The 23,097-nt window shown below is 39.4% G+C and overlaps 2 protein-coding genes across 5 annotated transcripts in view; one reads left to right on the top strand and one right to left on the bottom strand.

Moving 5' to 3' along the window:
• The first annotated feature begins 77 nt into the window (after nucleotides 1-77).
• The window catches only part of PMS1 (PMS1 homolog 1, mismatch repair system component), a 102,408-nt gene continuing 79,388 nt past the window's right edge, over nucleotides 78-23,097 (top strand). The window contains exon 1 of one of the 2 annotated variants that reach the window (XM_055122602.1): nucleotides 78-127. The gene's annotated coding sequence lies outside the window, so the exon portion shown is untranslated. Of the gene's footprint in view, nucleotides 128-18,648; nucleotides 18,891-23,097 lie in introns of those variants that run through there. The other variant, XM_004601389.2, reaches the window with a different exon arrangement.
• ORMDL1 (ORMDL sphingolipid biosynthesis regulator 1) lies at nucleotides 5,832-18,444 on the bottom strand. Of its 3 annotated transcripts, none has more exons than XM_055122603.1 (4): nucleotides 18,305-18,444; nucleotides 16,460-16,640; nucleotides 11,155-11,306; nucleotides 5,832-7,327 (listed from the first exon to the last, which is right to left on the bottom strand). In XM_055122603.1, the coding sequence occupies exons 2-4, from the start codon at nucleotides 16,631-16,633 to the stop codon at nucleotides 7,192-7,194; spliced, it is 462 nt and encodes a 153-aa protein (XP_054978578.1). In that variant the 5' UTR covers nucleotides 16,634-16,640; nucleotides 18,305-18,444; the 3' UTR covers nucleotides 5,832-7,191. The 3 variants fall into 3 exon arrangements, with proteins under 3 accessions (XP_054978578.1, XP_054978579.1, XP_054978580.1); XM_055122604.1 differs by lacking the exon at nucleotides 18,305-18,444 and adding an exon at nucleotides 17,833-18,277; XM_055122605.1 differs by lacking the exon at nucleotides 18,305-18,444 and adding an exon at nucleotides 17,145-17,263.

Consider the following 23,097-nt stretch of genomic DNA (forward strand, 5'->3'; position numbering starts at 1 on the left):
GACGTCATTCCCGGGCGCCCGCGTCTGCCGGTTCGACCCCGGGGGCGTTGCCCTGGCAGTCGCGGTAAACCGGCGCGTAGTCTTGGCTGCGGACCCGGTTGCGCGCCTGCAGTTTTCCTCCAGACTTGTAAGTAACGAGACTGAGACTCGGGCACGTGGCTAGGGATGGATGCCCCCGCGGCCGAATGCGTTTATCTGACTACAGAGCTTTAAGGTGGAAACAGTAACGCTCTATGAAAAGTAAAAAATAAACAAAAAGTTTCTCGCCCGTGTCTAGACGTTGGACGCTACTGTGAGGAAGTAGGGTAGATTATTTGTCATCCAGTTTGAAAAGAACGATCGCCGGATTTGACCTGAGATACTTAGGGCTTTCACAGTGGAAACCAGGACGCCCCAGCCCCCACCCCCCACCCCCCGTTACCCCCCTCCACCCCCCACCCCTGGACCTGTGCAGGGTTTGGGCTCCTTGGGTCTCGTTCCCACGTACTTTAGGAGCTGGTAGGGACATCCCATACGCGGCGCACGGAACTTTGCTTGTTCTGTGGGCAACCTTTGGCACAGCGTGCCTTTTCCCTTTCCATCTTTTTAAAATTGTTGTCGATGCTTATTGACGTTCTTGGAATTCGTTTTTTCCAGGCAATTTTTTCTTGTTCCCTGCTCGATTTTAAATTTTTATTGAGTCTCAGTCTGTGCCTAGTAGGCGGGAAGCTCCTGGTGTACAAGATGAATGAGTCACGGGAAGTCATAGTTGTAATATAATGGCAGACATAATTCATAATTACCAGAATGTTGAGATTTGAGCTCTATTTTTTAATTTAATCATTGTGAGATAATTTCAAAGTTGTTCATGATTGCGTTTCAATGTTTTGTCAGTAGTCTTTCACCAGTCTACATTTACCACCACCAATATCCTCAGTTTCTCTCTTGCCCCCCTCCCCACCTGCCTCTGTGGCAGGTACTTTTCTTCTTTTTCTCTCTTGCTCTCTCTTTTTCCCTTTTGGGCATTATGGCTTGCAATACAGGTACTAAAGGTTATCATGTTTGTCCCTTTATCTACTTTCAGCACTCAGTTCTTGTCCAGTGTGATCTACGCAGCAACCAGGAAAAATAAAGCCATGAAATTTGCGCATAAGTAAATGGACACATAGAGTATATGCTAAGTGAAATGAGCCAGAGAGAGAGGAATAGACATAGAATGATTGAACTCATTTGAATATATAAAACACATAGTATGAGACAGTAGAAATGAGGGCCAGGAGGAATAGTGCATGGTTGGAACTATGCCATAAGGGTGGTGTGAAGAGAGCACTAGGATAGAAAAGGGACCACTGTGACAATGATCGTTGGGTTTGGGCTCAATATTTTTTCTGGATAGTACTGGTCACCTGCAGTGGTGATGGGAAGGGGATGGGAGGAGTCTAGGGCCACTCCCTGTGATGTGGCAGGAATGCTTATTAGGCTGTCAGAGAAGGGTCTTAAAGTTTCTTGCTTGAGCCACCAGGGCCACACCAGGAGGTGCTGGGGTAGGGTACATGCTAAGCCTGTACCCTGCCACTATAGCTATCTCCCTAACGCCCCTTCCCTTGCACTTTTTTTTTTTTTGGAAATTGTTTTACAAATGTGTCATTTGTGTAACAACAATAACCATAATTAACAATAAAGGGATATTCCATGCCAGCCAGTTATTGGGTTTCATCGTCCCAGCAATACTATGAAATTTTTGATGTCTTCATTTTACCAGTTAATTTGCAGGTGACACATTTATGTAGAACTGGACTTAGAATGGCTCCATTTGGCTCTGGGTCCTATTTTATGAACCATTAGAAGATAAAAACAACTCCTTTCCCTACTGGGATGCATCATTTACTCAAAAGAGGGAATGAAAGGAATAATTTTAGACCTGAAAGTTAGGAAATTAGTCAATTCTAATTGCATGTGATGGGTGGTCTTTATTATCTATTGGATTCTAGTCTGAACATAAACCTTTCCCCAGATGGCATTTTCTTATGATTTAAATTGTTTAGCAGTTGTGTGCCAATGCCCTCCCATGCTGTTGTTGCCCTGGTAGTGTATGCTGGCACCATTGGTAGCATCCTTGTGCAGGTAAATTTTCTAGACTGTTGTAGCCATGCTGCAGTATGTGAAGCTGCAACTCTAGGACACGAGAAAGGGACCCCCACCCCTACCCCACCTGGTGCTTAAATAGAAATGGAATTTTCAGTGATTCTGTACATTTGGCAAGTGAAGGTATAGTCTTCCCATTCTTCATTGTGCTACAAGAGACTAATGTTATTGGGGGAAAGGTGTGTATCCTCTCTGGGGGTTGTTTAGGATTTCATGCAAACCATATTCTTGGGTGGTGGTACCACTAATGGGTACTCTCAACAAAAATGGTTTATTTCTTCACTTTGATTTGAAAATTCCAACACAACATGCTTATTTTATCTATTTTCCTTAACTTTGCTAAATTTGTAAACTTTAAATTCTATCTAGAAGAACCTTAATAATTCTTGTTCCCTAATTATCTCTCACCTGATTTTTATTCTTACCTATTTTGTGTCACCTATGTTAGAAACTTTACTCTTGGTTAGGGATGAAAGGTAAGATTCATTTGCTATCCTTAAGAACCAAGTTTCGTGGAAAGTAGATATTGAGAAATGATAGTTACTTACGGGAATATAACTTGCCAGAGATACCTCTACAGCATACCTGGGCTTCAGTGTGATTCCTGGGTTACAACCTCTGATGATTTTATACGTCTGAAATTGGTTTACCAAAGTATCTAGACTCTAGGGTGCTGAGCCACACGCTATTGCCTAAGAAAGTGCATGTAAAGTCATAATATTAATGTGTTCATGATGAGAAATGCCATGATGAAGGAGTTAGGATAGTTGAACTTATTGGTCCTGACCTTCTCCTTTTACCAAGTTATAGCAAATGTCATGCCAGATCAATATTATGATTAGAAGATGAGCAGATAAGGATTGGAAGCAATAAGAGTTTAGTGCTTTTATTGGATAGTTTCTGCCTACTGCATTACTTTACACTTACCTGTCTTATTTCTTATAAGCTGAATTGTGCTTTGTATATTACATTTCTCCTTTGCTGTTCATTTCTTTGCTGACATGTTTTATATTGTACAAGTTTACATTTTATAACAATATCAAGTTTATATTGTACAAGCCATTTCTAAAATGTTTTCATCTTCAGTTGGAACCTTGTCATTAAACCTTAACTATTTCATTTTCCCTCCAACTCCTTACAACTATCATTGTTCTTATGACTCACTAATCTAGATCCATAAGTGGGATCATATATTTGCCTTTAAACTTTTGATTTTTAATGTTCTATTTTAAAAATAGACAGGCATTTTCCTCTTAGAATTTATCTTTATGGTTTATCTCTTGTTGCAGCATATTTCAGAATTTCTACCTTTTAAAGGTGGAATATTTCAGGGATAGGGAGATGGCTCAGAGGTAGAACATGTATTTGCCTCACATATGTGAAGTCCTGGGTTCAAATGTAGTGAAGTCCCTGACACATTAAAAACAAACAAACCCAGAACAACAACAAGCCCCCCAAACAATAAAGCTGAATATTTCTGGTCTGGAGAGACAGTACTTAGCTTGCCTTGCCAGCACCACATACAATCTCCCAAGCGTCACCAGGAATGACCCGAGTAGAGCCAGAAGCAGCTCCTGAGAACCATAAATATTGCCTGAATTCCCTCTGCTGCTCCCTCCACCCCCAAGCTGATTATTCCCTTCTATGTGCACATGACACTGTTTATTTCTTCATCTGTCAAAAAACACTTGGGTTGCTTCTGTATGTGAAGAATACTGATATGGTATGGGTGCTTTCACTTCCTTTGGATATATGCTCAGAAGGAAAGTTACTGGATCATATAATTATTTGAGGGACTGCCACACTCTGATGGTCTTAATTTTCAAATGTGTGGGGTCTATACGTGTTGGACAGGGGAGGGAAAGTCTCTCTGTTGCTCCCATATATTCCCTATAATTGTCAAGTGTATAATAGAAGCATATGATTTAAAATTTCAAATATTTCAAACAAGCATCACTGTATTTTGATTCAGATACTGTATCGCATACTGTATTTTCCTGAGCAGTTGATGATAAATCTTAAACCTCTGTTCCCATTAAGAGATTATGAAATTATGGGGTTCGAGAGATAGTATGGGGGATAGATTGCTAGTCTTGTACATGGTTGACCTGGGTTTAATCCCTGACATCCCATATGAGCGTCCCCTGAGCCCTGCCAGAAGGGATCCCTGAGTTCAGTGCCAGGAGTAAGCCCTGAGTACAGCCAGGTATGGCCCCCAAACCAAAAAATTGAGATTAATTATCAATTAAAACAATACAGATTCTTGAAAACACTGAAATTTCTGGTGGGGATGTAGCTTATCAGTTGAGCATTTTCCTTAATATGTAAAGTTCAGGATTTAACCCCAGGGACACTTAACTTTTTTTTTAAAAAAAAGTATTGTCAGTAACAATTTGCAGCTACATAACTAGAAATTCAGAAATTTAAAACACTATAAAATTACTGTCATAGTTTAAAAATAGTTGATTTTTTCATTTTTATAGTTTAAAAGCTTATTCTGTAATCTATTTCTTTTCTTTTCTTCTTTTTTTTTTTTTTTGCTTTTTGGGTCACACCCAGCGATGCTCAGGGGTTACTCCTGGCTTTGCACTCAGGAATTGCTCCTGGCAGTGCTTGGGGGACCATATGGGATGCCGGGGATCGAACCTGGGTCGGCCACGTGCAAGGCAAACGCCCTACCCGCTGTGCTATCGCTCCGGCCCCTGTAATCTATTTCTTAATATAGTTTTTATACTTGAGAATTTTTAAATCAACATAACTTTTTAGATTATGCATTTACAGTGAAAAATGCTATGATAAACTTGACTTTTGGCTAAATGTCAAATTATGTAAAACTTGAAATTTAGAACTATAAGTTGAGTCACTTATATAGGTTAATTAATGATAAGCATTAGCTATTTATTAGCTTTGAACAAATGACTCAACAGAGTGGAATAAATGACCTACTAGTATACTCGCGTCCCAACTCTTCTTTCTGCTATCTATTCCCTTGGTCTTTATTCTCAAGGTTAGTGAGTAACCTTTAGAAAACACCAAGATTTCTTTCATCTTCTGTGTAAAGCTCTTTGATGGCTTTGTCAAGCTTAGAATAAAATCTGCTCATTATCTTGGCCTCTAAATGTTTATATGAATTTGTCTCCACCTTTTTCTCTGACCTCATTTACAACCATTCTCCTTTTCCTTCTGTGACACTTGCTATCTTGTTTATACTTAAGCACAGACCTCACTCCTCATTACCCTTCCTGGAAAGCCTCTTTCCATACATCTTTATGTTTCTTGTACTTTACATTCACAAAAATCTGTGTCCAAATGTAAAAATTGTGTCCACTTTTCTTTTTTAACATGGCATCTCTCTCTATAGTAAATAACACGTTTATTTGCTCATTGTTTTCCAAGCAAATAAAGACTGTTTTATTTTCTTTGCAAATTGTATCCATAATCTCTAACACAATACCTGCAATAGAATAGTCCTTCGACTATCTACTGATAAAATACTTTTAAGGCATAGAAGGATGAAAGTAGGCCTGTACCAAAGATAGATTTCTACCTCAAAATTTAAAAAAAGCCTTTTGAGATAACATTAAAAGAAGAAAAATAAGGAATATTTTTAATTTTATACATTCAGCTTTTAAAAAATAAACTTAGAAAATTTAAGTGTCGCTTTGATGAATGAACCCAAAAGACTTTTGCAAGAATCTTATCTTACATCAAGGAAAAGTTTTATTGTACTAAAAATACACGGGAAAAAGATAAACATACAAAGGCATTATCATATAACTGATTTCTAATTGTAGTACTTTTGAAATACAAAACAATGATCAACACCACTTCCCCCAAAAGTTAGTTTATTGAAACAAATTGATTTTTAAGTTGGCCTATCTCTTTGCACTCAATTATATATATTTTAAGAGTTGTTCTATTTTTAAGTTTCATTCCACATCAGAACTTGTTTTTGACATGTATTAGTTCTGAAAGTACGTATTGTTTTTTGGTAATTAATATGAGCAATGATAAGAAGCTTTCCCAAGTCATAAGAATTCAGTATGTGCTGCTTTGGAAAAGGTTGCCATTTTGGATTATTTAAACTAAGACTTAATGAAAGTCAAATGTTAATGGGCAGAATGTCAGGGTGAAAGCAAGAGCTAAGATGCTGATATGTTTAGTGAAAACCTGCTATAGTTTACTGTGATATTATTGCTGAGAAAGTAGTTTCTGCCAACCATAGGTTGTCTATAATAGAATTCATTTTATATTACCTTCTCTAAGGAATCATAGATTTTAACAAATAGATGGCTTAACCAAATAAACAGAAATTTAAATTATCCTGTACATAAGTGGTTTGAAATCAGTGTTCTGAATTAACTTTGTGCATCTGGAATGGCAGCAGAACCCCTTATTGATTCAAAATGAGAAGGCTGATAATAGGCTATTTGTAATATGCCTATCTTTTATCAATTATCAGACATGAAGGTGGACATTCACCAACTCAGTAACTTAATAAATGTAAAAATGACCTCATCGATCAACACACAATGTTGAGCCAGCAAAACCAAAAATGTAAAAAAAGTATATTCATAAAGTACAAAACTGACTTGTACAAACAAGATGTGATATGTCCTTAGGTCTAAACACAGAATATACATAGCAATTAAAAAAATCTATAATAAACTTTGTATAAAGATGATTCTGGTTTACATATCTGCTTAAATGGACCATGACTAATTAGAAATTTTCTTCTCCTAACATAATAGCCATTCCTCATGAACTAAGCTAGTCCTGGTTTCTTTTAAACCTCTCATTTCGTTGAACTCCTTTAATTTATAAGCTGGGCCTGCCCAGCTTACCTACACAAAACCTCTCTTCAGAAATAGAACAGATGCATTAAACAGAGGTACCCTTTAGTACAAATCTGTACTTCAAACAGCAAATGAAGAACCAGCAACTGGCCCTCTAATGTAAATACCTCTTATTTTCACATTATCAGAGAAAGAGTGCCGTTTACTAACTACCTTTCCTTATAGGAAACAGTAGCTGAAAAAAACAATTTTTGTTCCGTTTCAGAACATTTCAATACTTATTAATTCCAAAGATCCGAACGCCATGTAGCTGTGGCATTTTGGGAATTAGCACACTCAGGAGAGAAGCAGTATTTAGGATGAAGTGAGTTGAATCATATTTCGTATAGAAGCTTGCCAGAAAATATCTGTAGAAATAAAAGTGAATATAATATCTGAAAATGAATGTAATTACTCAGAATTTTGTTAAAAGAAAAAAAGCACTACAACAAATACTTAAAAGAAGAACCATTTTCGAGCACTTAAAACAAGAGGAAAAGTTCTATTTTGAGGGACCTAATTTAGTTTGGGAACTAAACAATTTGTTTAGGGGCCAGAGAGATACTAACACAGGTAAGGGTCTACCTTGCACACAATGACATGGGTTTGATCCCTGGCATTGTATACAGGCTCCTGAGCTCTGCAAGGAATCATCCTTGAGCACAAAGCCTGAAGGAAGTTCTAAGCACAGCTGTGGGTGACCCAAAAATAAAATTTTCTTTTTTTTGCTTATGGATGAATATTGCACGTTTTTTACTTTTCAAATACGGCAAATTTAATAAAACTTTTTTTCTATTTAGCATTTTTTATAGAAAAGGGTCTTGAAATTAATTGTAGTTTTTGTATTTGTATGTTTTTGAAAAGAAAATCCAGATTCAAAATATTCAAGTTTTTAGCCCACCAAAATGTTATGAATTATTGATATGAAGCTATTAAAAAATGAGTTTTAGTACATTAGAACAATTTAGTGTCTCTGAAAATAAAACCAAACCAAATGCTTGATCACCTTTTGATGTTATTTCCATATTGTAGTTTAACAAATTTATAACCAGTTTAACTGGAAAGCCATGTAGAATTCCAGCAGTTTTGCTCCTAACTGAATATAAATGCAAATTCAAAAATACACAACACCCGAGAATTTGTTTTAACAAACCTAAGCAATTAAGATCATTAGCCACGGAAAACCTAGCTTTACTCAAAAGTACATAAGGGTATAGACACATCATCTGACTACTAAAAGACATTTTGATATAAATGTTAAGAATAATTTATATATCTTGATTATCACTAAGAAATTTAATTTGTATATGGATGTTTATCTAATACTACTCTTAAAGTTTTATGATATTCTAATATCTATACTTAGAAAAATATTCCAATGTTCTTTCCTAAACTACTGTCATCAGTTTCTAATATAGGAGGTACATATTTCGTGTAATAGGGTTAGAACAACTATTTTCAAGTATGTCTAAAGCATCAGAAAGAGTTGTATACAAACAATTTTAAAACCAGCTTGACTGAGTTCTATAATCTATTACTTCACCTATTTTATATACTAATCAGAAAATACTTTATTTAGAAAATCATTTTCCTAACCTACAAATATTTTCTTCCTACTTTTACATACTTGAACTGGTTTTATATTTCCTCCAATATACAAAATAAGATGCTCATCTCATTTCCTATCACCATTACTGATTTATAGATAAATTATAGATGATTTTATGTGTTGAAAGCAACAATTTCCTTGGAATGGCTGCTCCTTATCATATCCTAACACCTTTTTAATGAAAAACCAATTAATGAAAACCAATTAATATCAAAATTACTTGACTAATAAAAACTTAACTAAACCTCAAAGGGGATGCAAGACCAGATAGGAAAGAGTGTGGCAGAAATTATTTGCACAAAGCTAGAAGTCTAAGGCATAATCTGGTACCTTGACTCTGATTAGCTGTAAGACCTTGACCACAGAAAATTACTTGGGTCTCTTTCTTTTTCTATTTTTGGGGCAGAGGGGGCAAATGTGTGATGTTTAGGGCTTACTCTTTGTGGTGCTCTGGGACCTTATAGAATGCCAGGATCAAACTTGGGTACTACTGCTCTGGCCCCAGCCTGAGTCTGTTTCTTTATTTAAAAATCTAGGATAACACTGCATGCCCAACCTGCCTGACAAATATTCAAGTTAGAAAATGTGAAAGCACTGGAAAGTATCTATGTTATATAGATAGCTTTACTGCTATGTCTTCAGCTATATAAGGAACTTAATCACAGAATATTAGAAACCCTATGGGTCAGAATAGTATTTTTATTAAAATGAATATAGTATACAAGTACATCTTAGTTGGTCTTTTTTGTGTCTATTATTGCTGAAAATTCACAGTTTATGTTGGGGGTGGAGAGAGAGTACAGTGGGTAAGGTGTCTGCCTTCTATGCAGCTGACTTGGGTTCAATCCCAGCACCACAAATGCTCCCCTGAGTCCTGCTGGGAGTGGTCCCTGAGCAGAGCCAGGAGTAAGCTCTAAGTAACAGTGGATGTGGCAAAAAAAAAAAAAAAAGATTTAAGAGGTATGCAATGAAATCCTTAATATTTTATTGATGATGAAACTGAAAGTAGGGTAACATATTTAGAAAATAGGACCTAAAAGCTAAATTTAGAAGTCTTTGAATATTACTATTCTTGTTACACTCTTGTTAGACCATACAAATAATTACTTTGACATCAATTTTTTATATGGAGCTAGATCACTTAATTTTTTCAAATTACTATAAACATAATTTTAAATTCCACAATTTTATTTTTTACTTGAAAATACCTTTCTCTATCTGAATATCTATCCTAAACATACCTTCCATAGCTCCAGTTTAAAGAATTCTAATGCTTCCAAGTGTCTTTTCAGCTAGTCTATACTGCACTGATTCTATCCTGGATATATTTATGAAATCTAAGCTCTACACATATATAAAATATCTTTCGTATGCAAGGAACTTTACTGAGTGTGGAACTCAAAGCATTCCACTTATGAATTCTTTGCAGAAATGAAACACCTTAACAACACAGATATTTTAAAAAGTGGCAAAAATGAAGGACCTACAACAATTACTTATGGGAATTCAAAGCAAAATTACTGAAACATGGGTGCTAAACATCTTATTGAGGAGGCAGAATTTAAATCTGGCAAGAAGGTAAGAATAGAGAAGGCATTTCAGATAGAAAACAGTTTGGACAAAAAGCACAGAAATATGAATTATTCAAGAAATGCTATGAGCTTAATCAGGTTGGAACTGGATGAGGACAAAATATTCATATGGGGATTGGGGAGATAGTATAGGGGTTAAGGTGCATTCCTTGCATGTGGCTGATCCTTAGCACTACATTGCATGCCCAGCACCACTGCTAGATGCAGCAACCCAGTTGGTTAAGAATCACTGGGAAAAAACCCAAGTCACAAAGGAATTCAGGGCCCAGAGAGATAGTACAGGTGATGCTTGTTTTATATGCCACTAACTCTTGGCACTGCACATGGTGCACTGACTACCACCAGAAGTGGAACTCTGAGCACAGAAACAGGAGTAGCCCCTGAGCATATCACACATGGCCCAGACCTTCCTCCTCCCAATCAAAAAATTTCTTAAGAAAAAACAAGGTAGGACTCCTATTGTGGAGGGCAACAAATATCAGGTATTAGGAAGAAATTAGATACCAAATACAAGGTAAGATGCTTTACACATAGCTACTTCATTCATTCCTCATGTCAGCTTAAGTTTAATTGGCTAGGATTTTAGGTGTTTGGACACCTAAATGAGGTATGTGGTCATGTAGCATTTCTGAACCATCCAAATCCTGTAAAGAGGGCTTAGGAAGATTGATCAGATAATGGCAAATGGAATACAATTATGTTTTTAGTTTTCTGTAAGAAACCAAAGATCAAGAACTATAATATAATTAACTTATACATCCTAGAATATCTAGGCATGCCTTATGGTACTGCTGTTGGTATATGTATTGGCCAAAGTAAAAACTGATGTATTGCCATTTATTTTGTTAAAAACTTGCTTCTATTTTATACTTTTTCTGAGATAGGCTATTATTGAGGTTTTCAATGAAATACTGTTTTTAATTAAAATCTGCTCTAATAAAATTCACTCGAATTGCTCAAACCAATCTTCTATCTAAAAATTTCCATCACTTACAGTATTATTGGAGAAATTGTGAAAAACTTCCGTGAAGATGTAAACTGTACTCCATAGTCCAGCTGTTCCCAGTGAGTTAGGAGCCTTGCTTTACCTTGATCAGGAGTTTCAAAAGGTGTCCCTTTTACTGCATGCAAAAATACATACATGCCCTGGAAAATGAAGAGGGATATAATCAATACTAACTCAAAATTAGCATTTTTCAGTATTAAAATCATTTCAGACCATGACCTAGTGTGATTTCACTTAATAGTTCAAGTTTTAAGCTTACATATTGAGAAATGCTGTGGTCAGTTTTTATAGTCAAATCAGAGTTCTGGGGGTATTCAAGTATTATTTAATGAAAACCACTGTAAGATCAAGGTTACCTGTTTTTGCCTCTTATTAAGTTGAAAATAAATAATATCAGTGTACTTTTACATTTAAGTTTTTAAACATTTTATTATGCAGGAGAATTACCTTTCCCCAATGTGTTTTCTTCAGTTTTAAATTAGTAAATATAATACTTATAAAATTATAAAAAATATGCAAGTTGATAAATGTCATATAAAATGGTTTTGAAAATACTAGGACTGTCTTTGCCACAAAATTGTCTTTCAAAGTAATAAAAGCAATCTGATATAGAAGACAGTGTTCAATTCAATTTGCTTTAAAAATCACCATTGTGTCTTTAACAGGATTTCTTTTCAAGTAATTTTTTTAAAACCTAAACAAATCATTAAAAGCATTTTGTTTAGTAACATATTTAAACATTTGATTTTATGGTTATGAGGAAAAAACAATGTATAGTAGGCTCCCTGCAATTATGTGTTCACTCAGATCCACAAGTGATACTTAATGGCAGAATCATTGTTGAGGTATTGGTAAAAGAATAAAGTCTTACATATTATCATGAAAGTTTTTCTCACTAGAAATTATGAGATACCATATTTCTTACTTCAATTTGAATAAACCAATGAAAAGCAAAAACTAATGGCTTAAAATATTTTATTACTATGAACGTTTAAAAGTTCTTTTGAAAGCTGACTACTTCTTAAGTTAATCCATTAGGTTATTTAAAAGTTGAGCTGCAATGACACCTAAACTATAGAGGAGTGGATTTATGTTCAGCTAAATTTAAATCAACAGATGTTTAATGGGCTGGAGCGATAGCACAGCGGTAGGGCATTTGCCTTTCAAGCGGCCAACCCATGTTCGATTACTCTACCCCTCTCAGAGAGCCCAGCAAACTACCGAGAGTATCGAGCCCACACGGCAGAACCTGGCAAGCTACCCGTGGCGTATTGGATATGCCAAAGACAGTAACAATAAGTCTCTCAATGAGAGACGTTATTGGTGCGTGCTCGAACAAATCGATGAGCATCGGGATGACCGTGACAGTGATGTTTAATAAGTGACATATACAGAAGAAACACAGGAAATGTATGCATATATAAAATTGACAAGCTATGTCCCGCCTTTAAAGAGTTCAATCTTCTATGAATGGATTTTTTACCCGGCAATGCACAGGGGTTACTCCTGGCTCATGCACTCAGGAATTACTCCTGGCGGTGCTCGGGGGACCATATGGGATGCTGGGAATCGAACCCGGGTCGGCCGCGTGCAAGGCAAACGCCCTACCCGCTGTGCTATTGCTCCAGCCCCTATGAATGGATTTTTTTAAAAGTCAGAATTAGAATGTAGGGCAGAAACTTTTCAAAGGTACAATTGGATTACTCAGGAAATGTGGAAAGGTTCACTGCTCTGGCAAAAACCTTGATGCTACCCTGTACCTTGTGAACTACCTGATTTTTGACAGTTCTTCATTAATAGTAATTAACTGTCCATATGCTTGTATAAAATCTTATTGAAAATAGTTTTAGTACAGCACAATATATTGTGTGGGGCATTGTTTGCATGTTTTCCCATTAGCTTTAATGTCTCAGGATGAGGGCTAGTACACAGCAAGTATTATTTAACAATAATTAAGACAAGATAAAGTTGAGCCAAGGAGTTTTTATTCTGTAACACAAGGAAACATTTTATATAGCTCTTAAGGAGACATGAGATAGAAATTGTATGTTTTCAAATTCTCAAGAGTATATGTATGTCTAAAATTAGATAATTTATGAGCTACAATCTGATAATCCTCTTGCTACTTCCTCTAAATACATAGTGTTATGTTTAGAGTTATTTATTTTCAATGAAAAAAGAATAATGGGCTAGAGTGTTTAATGGGCTTAGCACATGCTTTGCATTCAGTTTACCAGATTACAGCCTTCATCACATGGTCTCCTGAGCATCTCCAGCACTTCCAAAACAAAACAAACAAAAAAAGGACTAGAGATAGTATTCCTCATGGTTGGCCCTTAGTAAATATTTACTTGATCAAAATAAAAAGAATTTTAATTAAGTTTAAAAACTAGATTAAGACTTTTGTTTAGTATTAGTATTTGAGTAAACTAGCATAAATAAAAACAAACACTGTAGATTCCAAGTATCTAGATTGGAAAGGCAGAAACAGTATTTTTTCTATCACAGAAAATTAGGTTTATTTTTCCATATTTAAAATTGTTCAGTATCAAGAATGGGATGATGGGAAGAATGCATGCTTTGCATATGGGAGCCCTGGGTTTGAGCTTGTACTGCATCCCCCAATGTGGCCCAAGAGGAAAAAAATTTAAATGTGTTTAGTGTCTACTTCACACTTAATTGGTTTACTGTAGATTACCTTCAAAAGAAACTAAATTCTGGAGTCATATAATTGCTACATCTATGGCTGGCTAGTTAAATTTTTAGTGTGGTGAATTACTAACTCAGAAGTTTGTTACCCTAGAGGTAGTCACTTTTCTGTCCTTTGTTGATGGACATATATCTACTTCAGTCTCAGCCATATAACTTGACAACATACAGGGAATGATCCTAAAGTATATTTAATATACGAGCCATAGGAGAAGGGAAATTACAATACAGATTGTGAGTTGTATTGTAATAGTGAGCACTGAAATAGGTCTTTAGCGATACTGACGTTAAAAAACAAGATAAGGGGGCCACAGCGATAGTATAATGGAGAGGGTGCTTGCCTTGCACATAGCTGACATCGATTTGATTCCTGGTATGGCACACGGTCCCCTGAGCACTACCAGGAGTAGTTGCTGAGGGCAAAGCTAGGAGTAATCCTTGAGCATTGCTGGGTATGGTCCCCAAACCAAAATAAAATAGATAAAACTAAAAAAAGCACGACAAACATTAAGACTGTAGTGTGGGAATTTTGTAACTTCCTGGAGAAGTACTTGACTAAGATTCTGCTGACAATAGGTGTTGGCCATGTAGAGTGGAAAGGAAGCAGGGGTATTAAAATAATGGGAAAGTCTAAGCCAAAGTATAAAAAGTAAGGTAATGTGCACTGGTGTTGTGATGGGTGTTGAAACATTGTGTGACTTAAACTTGATCATGAACAGCTTTGTAACTGCATCTCACAGCGATTCAATTAATAAAAAAAGAGTAAGGTGATGTGTATTATCATTATAGTTTGGAAGTGGATCCCCCTCTTGCCTCTGCACTGTAGGATGAAGAGTGTAACTTGAGCAGACATGAATTTAATAAAAAAAAAATAGCAGTCTACCAAGTAGGGTTGGAGGGTAGAGTCCAGGAATAATATGAAGATACTTTGATGGAATAATCCTCTGGTTGGGAGTGGAGAAGAGAATAAAGGTACATTTATAGCAATGCTAATTGGGAGCAAGGTAAATGATAGTGAACAGTATCAAGAACAGGGCTTTGACTACATGGATATGACATGTGACTACATAGGAAAAGAAGTTACTCTGAAATGAGAGTAACTATGCTAGTTTGCATTGGCAATTCTGACTAATACCCATTATATTAGAGGTATTACTAGAATTCTCTTTTACTGTAAAACACTCTGCGCAGACAATGGTGTCTCTGGAATAACTGGGTTAAAGTCAGAGGATCAGATTGTAGGTGAGGAGGAACAGACCAGGAATTAGAAGAGTCCAATTTATACTTATAGGTTTTAAGGTGCAAAGTGCTCTGGTACTGTAATGTGGGCATCATCATTGTAGAGGTAGAAAGTGACAGTGTGGATAGAGCACATAATCTAGATAGAACACATGCCACAGAAAGAATGAAGAAATGAACTTTAGGAAACAAAAATCTTTAATAGAGACAATGAAAGAAAACTGTGCCAAAGGAAATGAAAAAGTTATCTAGAAAAAAGTGATCCCATGGAAGCTAAAAAAGTGCCAACTGAAAGGGATTTAACAGGTGTCAACTATTTCAAAGAATCCACTACTTTACAAAATGCTTTCTCTATCACAGAAACTTGTGGATAAAAGGGACATTTGCTTTATTCTAACTCACCATTCTTATATAACTCTAGTCAACTTTAAGTACTTTCTAGAAGGTATAAAATAAATACCATTAAAAATTACATTCCTCTTTTTTTGTCTTAATGCTCTAAGGTTTTTTTTTTAAATCTTTAAACAAATATAGTTACTATGAATCCCAATAATAAATTTAATTAACTGAAATTTCCCCCCCCTTTCATTCTACTCTATTAGACTATAAAAGACAAGAAAAGTCACTAATAGAATCTTAACAGGTAATTTCCTGGACTGCATAGTAAGATCAGTAGAGTTAAGAGAACCTCTTAAATTTAATAGAGCTACTGTATAATAAAGGACAGCAAGAGTCAAAATGAAGAAGCTAAGGTATATAAGGTCCTGAATCACCTGAGATACAATTAAGTTCAAAATTTTATATAATGATGTAGGGAAGTATACTTCTACAATTTATCAACACTTATAGGATGGAACCAAAGACGGTTGTTAGCCTCCAGTTAAACAGCAACAACAAAATGTACTTCTTCTGAAGCATTCTGGCTAATCAACCATTAAAGTAGCTTACGTTATAATATCTTATAATTTTTGCTAAAGTGATCTACTATTTTCTATATTCTATAAAAGCAATAGGAGAAAAGTTACTTAGAAAAAGGGCACAATATTTGAGACATTTGAGACAGAAAAAACCATTTTACTTTGGATTATCTATAAAAGAAGGGCAGTCACACCAAAAGTCATTGAGTTGTACATTGATTTACATGGTTAAATCTACATTATGTGAATTTTATCTCAATAAAGATGTTTTAAAAAACTGTCATTCATTCTCATCACCACCATGAATCTCCAGAATTCTTTTCATCCCGGAAACTGAAATGTACTGATTAACTGTCCATTCCTCTCTTTCCCAGTCTCTGACAACCATTAAACCATAAGCTATTAAGTAAGTAAGGCAAAATTCTTACCAGATTATGTATAACATTTGTTAAGGTCCAAGCAACAGGAACACTGAAGAAGGGTATACTTAGCAAGACAATATGAAGTAAGCCAACTCCCAAAGCATATGTCAGCCACATACCCCGACTGTTCATTACCCGGGTATTTGGATTCACTTCACTATGGGCAACTCCAACGTTCATGTTTGCTCTGTAGGAAGCAATGAAATGAATCAACACTGATATGACAAAGAGTCTTAATACTCCTAATTCCAACATAGCTAATAACCTAATATATGTATATGTATATGTGTGTGTATATATATATGTATATATATATATATATATATCAAAGTTGAACCAGCCAGCGGCCTCCCAGGAGGAAGATTCTTGCATTCAATTTAATGTTGCTCATGAAGAGTGGTCTGAGTTCAAGTTCCACCTTTTGGTATACTCTACCTGGAAGTATATATCCAGGTATATATTTTTCTTGACCTCATAGAGTGGTCAAGGGATATGGTACCTGTCAGGATCCTGTGATATAATTAGGTTTAAAAGTCTTTTTATTTTTTTTCTGGGCGGTGGGGGCCACACCTGACGGTGCTAAGGCTTACTCCTGGCTCTGAGCTCAGGGATCACTCCTGGCGGGTTCATGGGAAGATATGGGGTGCCAGAGATGGAACCCCAGTTGGCCAGTGCAAAGCAAGCGCCTTACCCACTGTACTGTTGTGCCGGCCCCTAATACGATGTCTTCTGAGAATTTAACTTCCATCTCTTTAAACACTGGTTTCTTCAGTTTCCTTTTTTTTGGGGGGGGGGGAGTTTGGGCCACACCCGGTGTTCGGGGGACCATATGGGATGCTGGGGATCGAACCGGGGTGGATCCCGAGCAAGGCAAGCGCCCTCCCTGCTGCACTCCTTTAGCCCCTCTCCAGTTTTCTTCTGTCCTCCCCTTCCTCTTTCCCATCCAAGGTGAAGATCAAAGGGAAAAAGTGTATCAGTCCCCAGTTAATTTATACTTGGGTCAAGAATCCTGCTAAGGAAACTGTCTGGAAAGATACCATCAGGTTAAAAACCTGTGAGGGCTCATGGAAACAGCAGTGATTTCAAATCTCTTCTTTTTCTTTTTTTTCCCCTCTCCTCTTTCTCTCTCCCCCTCCCTCTCCCCACCCTCTCCAAAAACGCTCAAGAAAGAGTTGGCCTCCAGAGAGATTTCTTATAACCCCCTCCCACAGTTTTCCGGAAAACTTCCTTCTGCCCCTTACAACAAAAAACAAACAAAAAAACTGGAGCCCGCGCCATCCCCGGCCCCGGGAGCTGCGAGCCGAGGACAACAGCAGCTGAGGCAAGCCCTCAGATTGACGCGGGTCAACACCGCGACCGTGGCGCCGCCGTTTTCTCACCCACGAAATTCTCCTGCCAGAGCCTGCCGTGCCGATTTCGCGGCATCTCCCGATTTCCCAAAGCCCGGAGAGGGGGTGGAGGGCGGCGGGGGTCGGTAAGCGAAACCTGCCCGCCGTTCTCGCGCACCCGACCCCGCCGCCGAAAAGCTCGCGCGGCGCCTCGCCACGCCTCCCGGAGGCGGCGAACAATGAGCCTGCCCGGCGGAGCCTGCAGGCTGCGGGCTCGGGGGCGTCAGGGGGTGCCCCCACCCCCCACCGCTACCTGCCCGCCAGCCGGGCCCGGGGGCTCAACCCGCCCCTTCCTTCTCGAAGCCACACTTTCCCGTCGCCGCCCCGGGGCGCCACCACGAGGTCCCGGGGGGCCACTCCGGAGCCGGGGCTGGAGCGGGCGCCGCGGACGCGGGCCGGCGGGCAGCTTCCCTCCCGCCCGAGGCCGCCGCGGACCGTGACGCGGCCGTCCGTGTCCACTCACCCGCCCGTCCCACTCCAGGTGGCCAGCACCGAGCAGGGCCAGCTGAGCGCCGTTCGCGTCTCCTCCTCAAGGCCAAATGCCAGCCGGGGGGGGGGTGGGGGTGGGAAGCCTCAGCGTGGCGCGGTGCCGGCGGCGGAAGCTTTCGGGGTGTGTGTATGTGTGTATGTGTGTATGTGTGTGTGTGTGTGGGGGGGGGTGCATGGAGGTCGGGAGAGGAGGGGGAGGAGACAAACGCGCCGCCATGGGATTGGCTGCGAGCAGTGCCAGTCGCACGCCCCGCCCCCGGCAGGGCGTGATTAAGTGCCGCGCGCGGCGCCGGCTCCGCGTTAGCTTCGGGGCCGAGTCGGACTTTCGCGGGCTCGTACCTCGGCGACCGGCTGGTCCACCGGACGGTAATTGTCGGCGAGCCAGAGGGTAGTGCCGTGGCGGCATTTCTCCCTCTGTTTCCGGAGGCCTCACCTCATTCCCGGCGCTCGTACGCCGCCGCCCGCCCCACCCCCGAGGCGGGTTTGCTGGGGCGGGAAGCGGACGAGCCCGGCTGGCAGCGTGCACGCGGGGAGAGCGTTCTCCGAGCGGTTCTGGGCTGGTAGGCATCGGCGGGGGTGAGGGGGCTTTCCTTCGTTAATCCTCTAAATTTAGGTCTTTGTTGCAGCCCTTTCCCCCACGTCCTCTTGTGTGCAGAAACTTGATTAGGCCCCCCGCCACCCCCCACCCCCAAGCCCCCGGCAGCCGTCACTCAAAACTCGTCTTGTGAGTGCAGTGTTCCCTCCTGCAGGGGGTGCGAACAAAAGTCTTGTTTCTAACCGAAAATGCCCTTTTCCGGGGGCGGGCAGAAAAACACGCCAAAGCCTGGCACCGGACTCACGTGCAGGGGAAACGTGGATGCCAGAATTTTAATCTCAGGAGAGGAAGCGTCAGATGATGTGGAATCACCTTGCAATCTGATTTCATCACCTTGGCAGCACACGCAGTTTGTGATTTGCATTGTTGAAATAACTTTCAACAACGTTTTGAAATTGACAGGGGAATATGGATTATAAGGATACCATGCCTGTTTGTTTAATTTCTGTTAGCTCTCTGAAATCAATCTGAGTTAGATTTGTTCCTTAACTGAAGGATTTTTGTTTGTTTTTTTTTACTATAATGGGTCACAACTTTAGTGGGTGAGTTCTCTGATGTCTGTTTCTGTTTCAGGTCCCCTGGGCTATTTTTCTTATCTTGCTTTTGTGGATCATCACTGCTCCATAGGAGTGTTTCATTTTCCGCCCCGCTGATAGGGAAGTCTGATTGTTGACATCCTCACCTCTTACACGGTTCAAGAAAAGACTATTTGGTATGCAAGATCTTGGAATGCATGTCAGGTTTCAGAGGTGATGCTGGAGATGTGTAAACGAATAAATCCGAGGTGATGCTGCAGCTCCACCTGGAAGATGGTTAGAAGTCTTGGTAGAGAGGGAACCCCCTGAACCAGATCCTTCAACCTGTTTAGAGTTGGGCACTTAACCAGGGTTGTAGGCCAGTGGGTTTCCACCTTTCTGCACCTGTGGACTTCATCCTAGTCCAGGGACTGGTTGTTGAACACCACTGAATCACAACACAGTCAAAGACTTGTGTATTATGAACTGGCTAGAGTTCTTCAGGGGAGGAATAGTGGATGAGATGGAAAAGGTGGACAAAGGTTATTAAGAAATTGGGCTTTCAGTTGAAAGTTAACATTTTTAAGCAGTATCAGACTGGGACTGTGGTTCAGTAGGCCGAACATGTGCGTCACGTGCATAAGGCTTCAGTGAAGCAAAACAAAAGAGAATCGAAACACATAAAAGTCAAATATGGCTCTCTATGGGTGCTTGAAATCAAGGCAAAATAGCAGTTTGATGATTATTGCAATGGTTGAGGGGAGAAATGTGAACCATTCAAACGGACCAACTGGATAATAGGTCGTGGGATAGATTGGACTGGGTAGAGGGATGTAGAATAGGGAGAATTTCTAGGATGGCCACATGCTTAGAAATTTTGCCTCATAAAACTGAAAGAAATGCTCAAGAGCATGGACTCGTTAGACAGACATGCCCAAGTATGTGTCTTCTTCCTAAACCCAGAACAAATTGCCAAGCCTTTAAATCTCATTTATAATTGAGGAATAGATTGTATATACAAGCTTGCTGTGAGGAGTAAGGGGGTTAATGCTTATACATTTGCTTGTGTTCATTTTTTTTTTTATTATTATACAGGGACAAAAAAATGTATAATAAAAAAATTCCAGAAAGAATCTGAAATCAGTTTTGGGCCTGCTAATTTTATCCAGGGCATTTCAATAGTGATAATAAGAAGCTGGTAGGAAATAAAGCCCTAGAACGCATCCAAAAAGGAAAACTTGGTTAACATACAGGGTTTTGGGAGGTGACTCAAAAGTGCTAAAGTACAGGGTTTTTGCATACAGGAGCCCTGGGTTCAGTCCCTGGCACTACATGGTGCCCTGAGCACCACCTGTGTGGCTTTCAAGCCAAAAGCCAGGAGCAGCAGAGGTTGTTCCTCTCTCTCTGAACTCTCCACAATAGAAACGCAAAGAGATGCAGATGAGGTAAGGTTCATACAGAGGCAAATTGAAGTTGGAATATATAAAGGATAGGTGTTGAAACAGTGGTGATTTGGAAGGTAAACACCTCTCTTAACTTTTAAATTAGGATGAGAAAGATGCTGTAAACTTGATCTTCTGTAATATTTTTTTTTTCTTTTTGGGTCACACCCAGCGATGCACAGGGGTCACTCCTGGCTCTGCACTCAGGAATTACCCCTGGCGGTACTCAGGGGACCATATGGGATGCTGGGAATCGAACCCGGGTCGGCCAAGTGCAAGGCAAGCGCCCTACCCGCTGTGCTATCACTCCAGCCCCAATATCTTCTGTAATATTTAAGAAGTGGATGCCAATAGTGAAGTCCTTGGATTGTTAACTATTGCATCCAAAGATAATGTACAGTTCCTTACATTCAAAAGTAATTTAGGTCAGCCCAGAGGTGTGATAAGCATCCATTGAGCCATTGAGTAATGGGTGCAGGCCTTTAGGAATGTAGGGAGGAGGGAACCCCATTCTGGTTGCATGACCTGGAGGGACCTTGCTGCAAATGGTATTGGAACCAGATATGAACAGATACATAGAACTGTATTAGTAGGGATGTGGAGATGACAAAAGAAGACTGAGGTTTGGTTTTGGAGCCTAACCTGATGTTGCTCACGGCTTACTCTTGGCTCTGTGCTCAGGGATCACCCCTGATGGTGCTCAGGTGACCATATGGAATGCTAGGATTGAACTCAGGTCAGCTTTGTGCAAGGCAAGTGTCTTACAGTACTATCATTCTGATCCAGAAGACTGAGGTTTTTGATCTTAGCAGAGGAATCTTTTAAGTAAAAGGCATTGGAGGACATCAGGAAGATTAGTTCTGTTCTACAAATAATTGTATGGACAATAACAGTGACATTGATTGTTGGAAATGCCTGTCTTGGGAAGAGTGCACTGTTGGGGATATAAAGATACATGTTGTTCTGTAACTGAAGCTTTGAGTTTTTTTGATGCCCTTTTAGGGAGTTAATGAAGAAAGCACCAACAGATGTAGATGGGATTAGGGAAGACCATCAATTTAATATTCTTTAGGGATGTCAAGGAATATGAATCCTGGTTGAAAGTTTTGGTGATTTAGGGTATTTCTAACGAATGGGAAGAAATAGATTCTTGGTAGTGGCTGGGTAACAAGCCATATCCTCAAGTTTTTTAAATGACCTGGGATAGAGAGTTAGTTGGCGACACTGAATATAGGCTACACAATCAAGTTTACTTTTATGCTGAAAGATGCCTGGATACTAAAGCTGAGAAGCCAGCACTGCTTTATCGTCGAGGAGTTATATCCCCCTTGACCTGTGGCCAGCTGTGGAGATTACCTATGGGACCTGTGTGACCGTTAGGGCAATGGAGTCGACTCTCCACCATCTCTGTGACTTAGTGGAAACCTTTGGGAACCACAGAAAACCACCCAGAGCTAGTTTCACAGCTCTCCTTAATACTTTGCACCCCCCAAAAAACTATGTCGATTAATTAGAAAATAACTGATAGAATTAGAAGTAATACAGGGGTTAAAGTGCTTGCCTTGCATGCTGCTGAGCCAGGTTGGAATCCCAGCACCACATGGTTCCTGAACAACTCAGGGGTTACTTGGGAACACGTCCGGGTATGGCACAAACACCACTCCCCTGTACTCCCCCCCTGCTCTCCTGCCAAAAAAGAATTTCCAGCATTTTCTTGCATAATCATCTCATTGTCTTCATCATTTTATATAGCTTAAATACCAGTGAGACTTTATCTCTTTTCATATATACAATGAATGAACTTTACAGGGGTATTAAAGCGATTTACTTCATTTTATAAATAACAAAGCTAAACGTTCGTTGCCTTTTATTTTTTAGCTGTTCTGTGTTTCCACTGTGCTTATCAGCTTGGTCTGTACATAACACAAACGTAGTTATATTTTAATTGTAAAACGTTAACACTTCAGTATATTAACAGCATATTAACCTCTTCTCAGATGGCTAAGAGGCCAGAAACATAATACTAGGGTACTTGCCTTGCACATGGCTGACCTGGTATGATCCTGGCACCCCATAACGGTCCCCCAAAGCCAGGAGTGATCCCTGATTGCAGAGCCAGGAATAAGCCCTGAACACAGCTGGGTATCCTACCCCCTCACCCCTCCACAACCTCCCCCCTAAAAAAAAACCCAAACCAATACATGGCTACACTCAT

The sequence above is a fragment of the Sorex araneus genome, chromosome X (assembly GCF_027595985.1).
Source record: "Sorex araneus isolate mSorAra2 chromosome X, mSorAra2.pri, whole genome shotgun sequence".
Classification (NCBI taxonomy): domain Eukaryota; kingdom Metazoa; phylum Chordata; class Mammalia; order Eulipotyphla; family Soricidae; genus Sorex; species Sorex araneus.

Excerpts from the sequence above, each read along its gene's own strand:
- ORMDL1 (XM_055122603.1), bottom strand. The coding sequence starts at position 16,633 with ATGAACGTTGGAGTTGCCCATAGTGAAGTGAATCCAAATACCCGGGTA. Across the intron at positions 11,307-16,459 it reads CAAATGTTATACATAATCTG|GGCATGTATGTATTTTTGCA; the intron begins GTAAGAATTTTG and ends TTCATTTTCCAG. Across the intron at positions 7,328-11,154 it reads ACAATTTCTCCAATAATACT|ATATTTTCTGGCAAGCTTCT; the intron begins GTAAGTGATGGA and ends TTATTTCTACAG.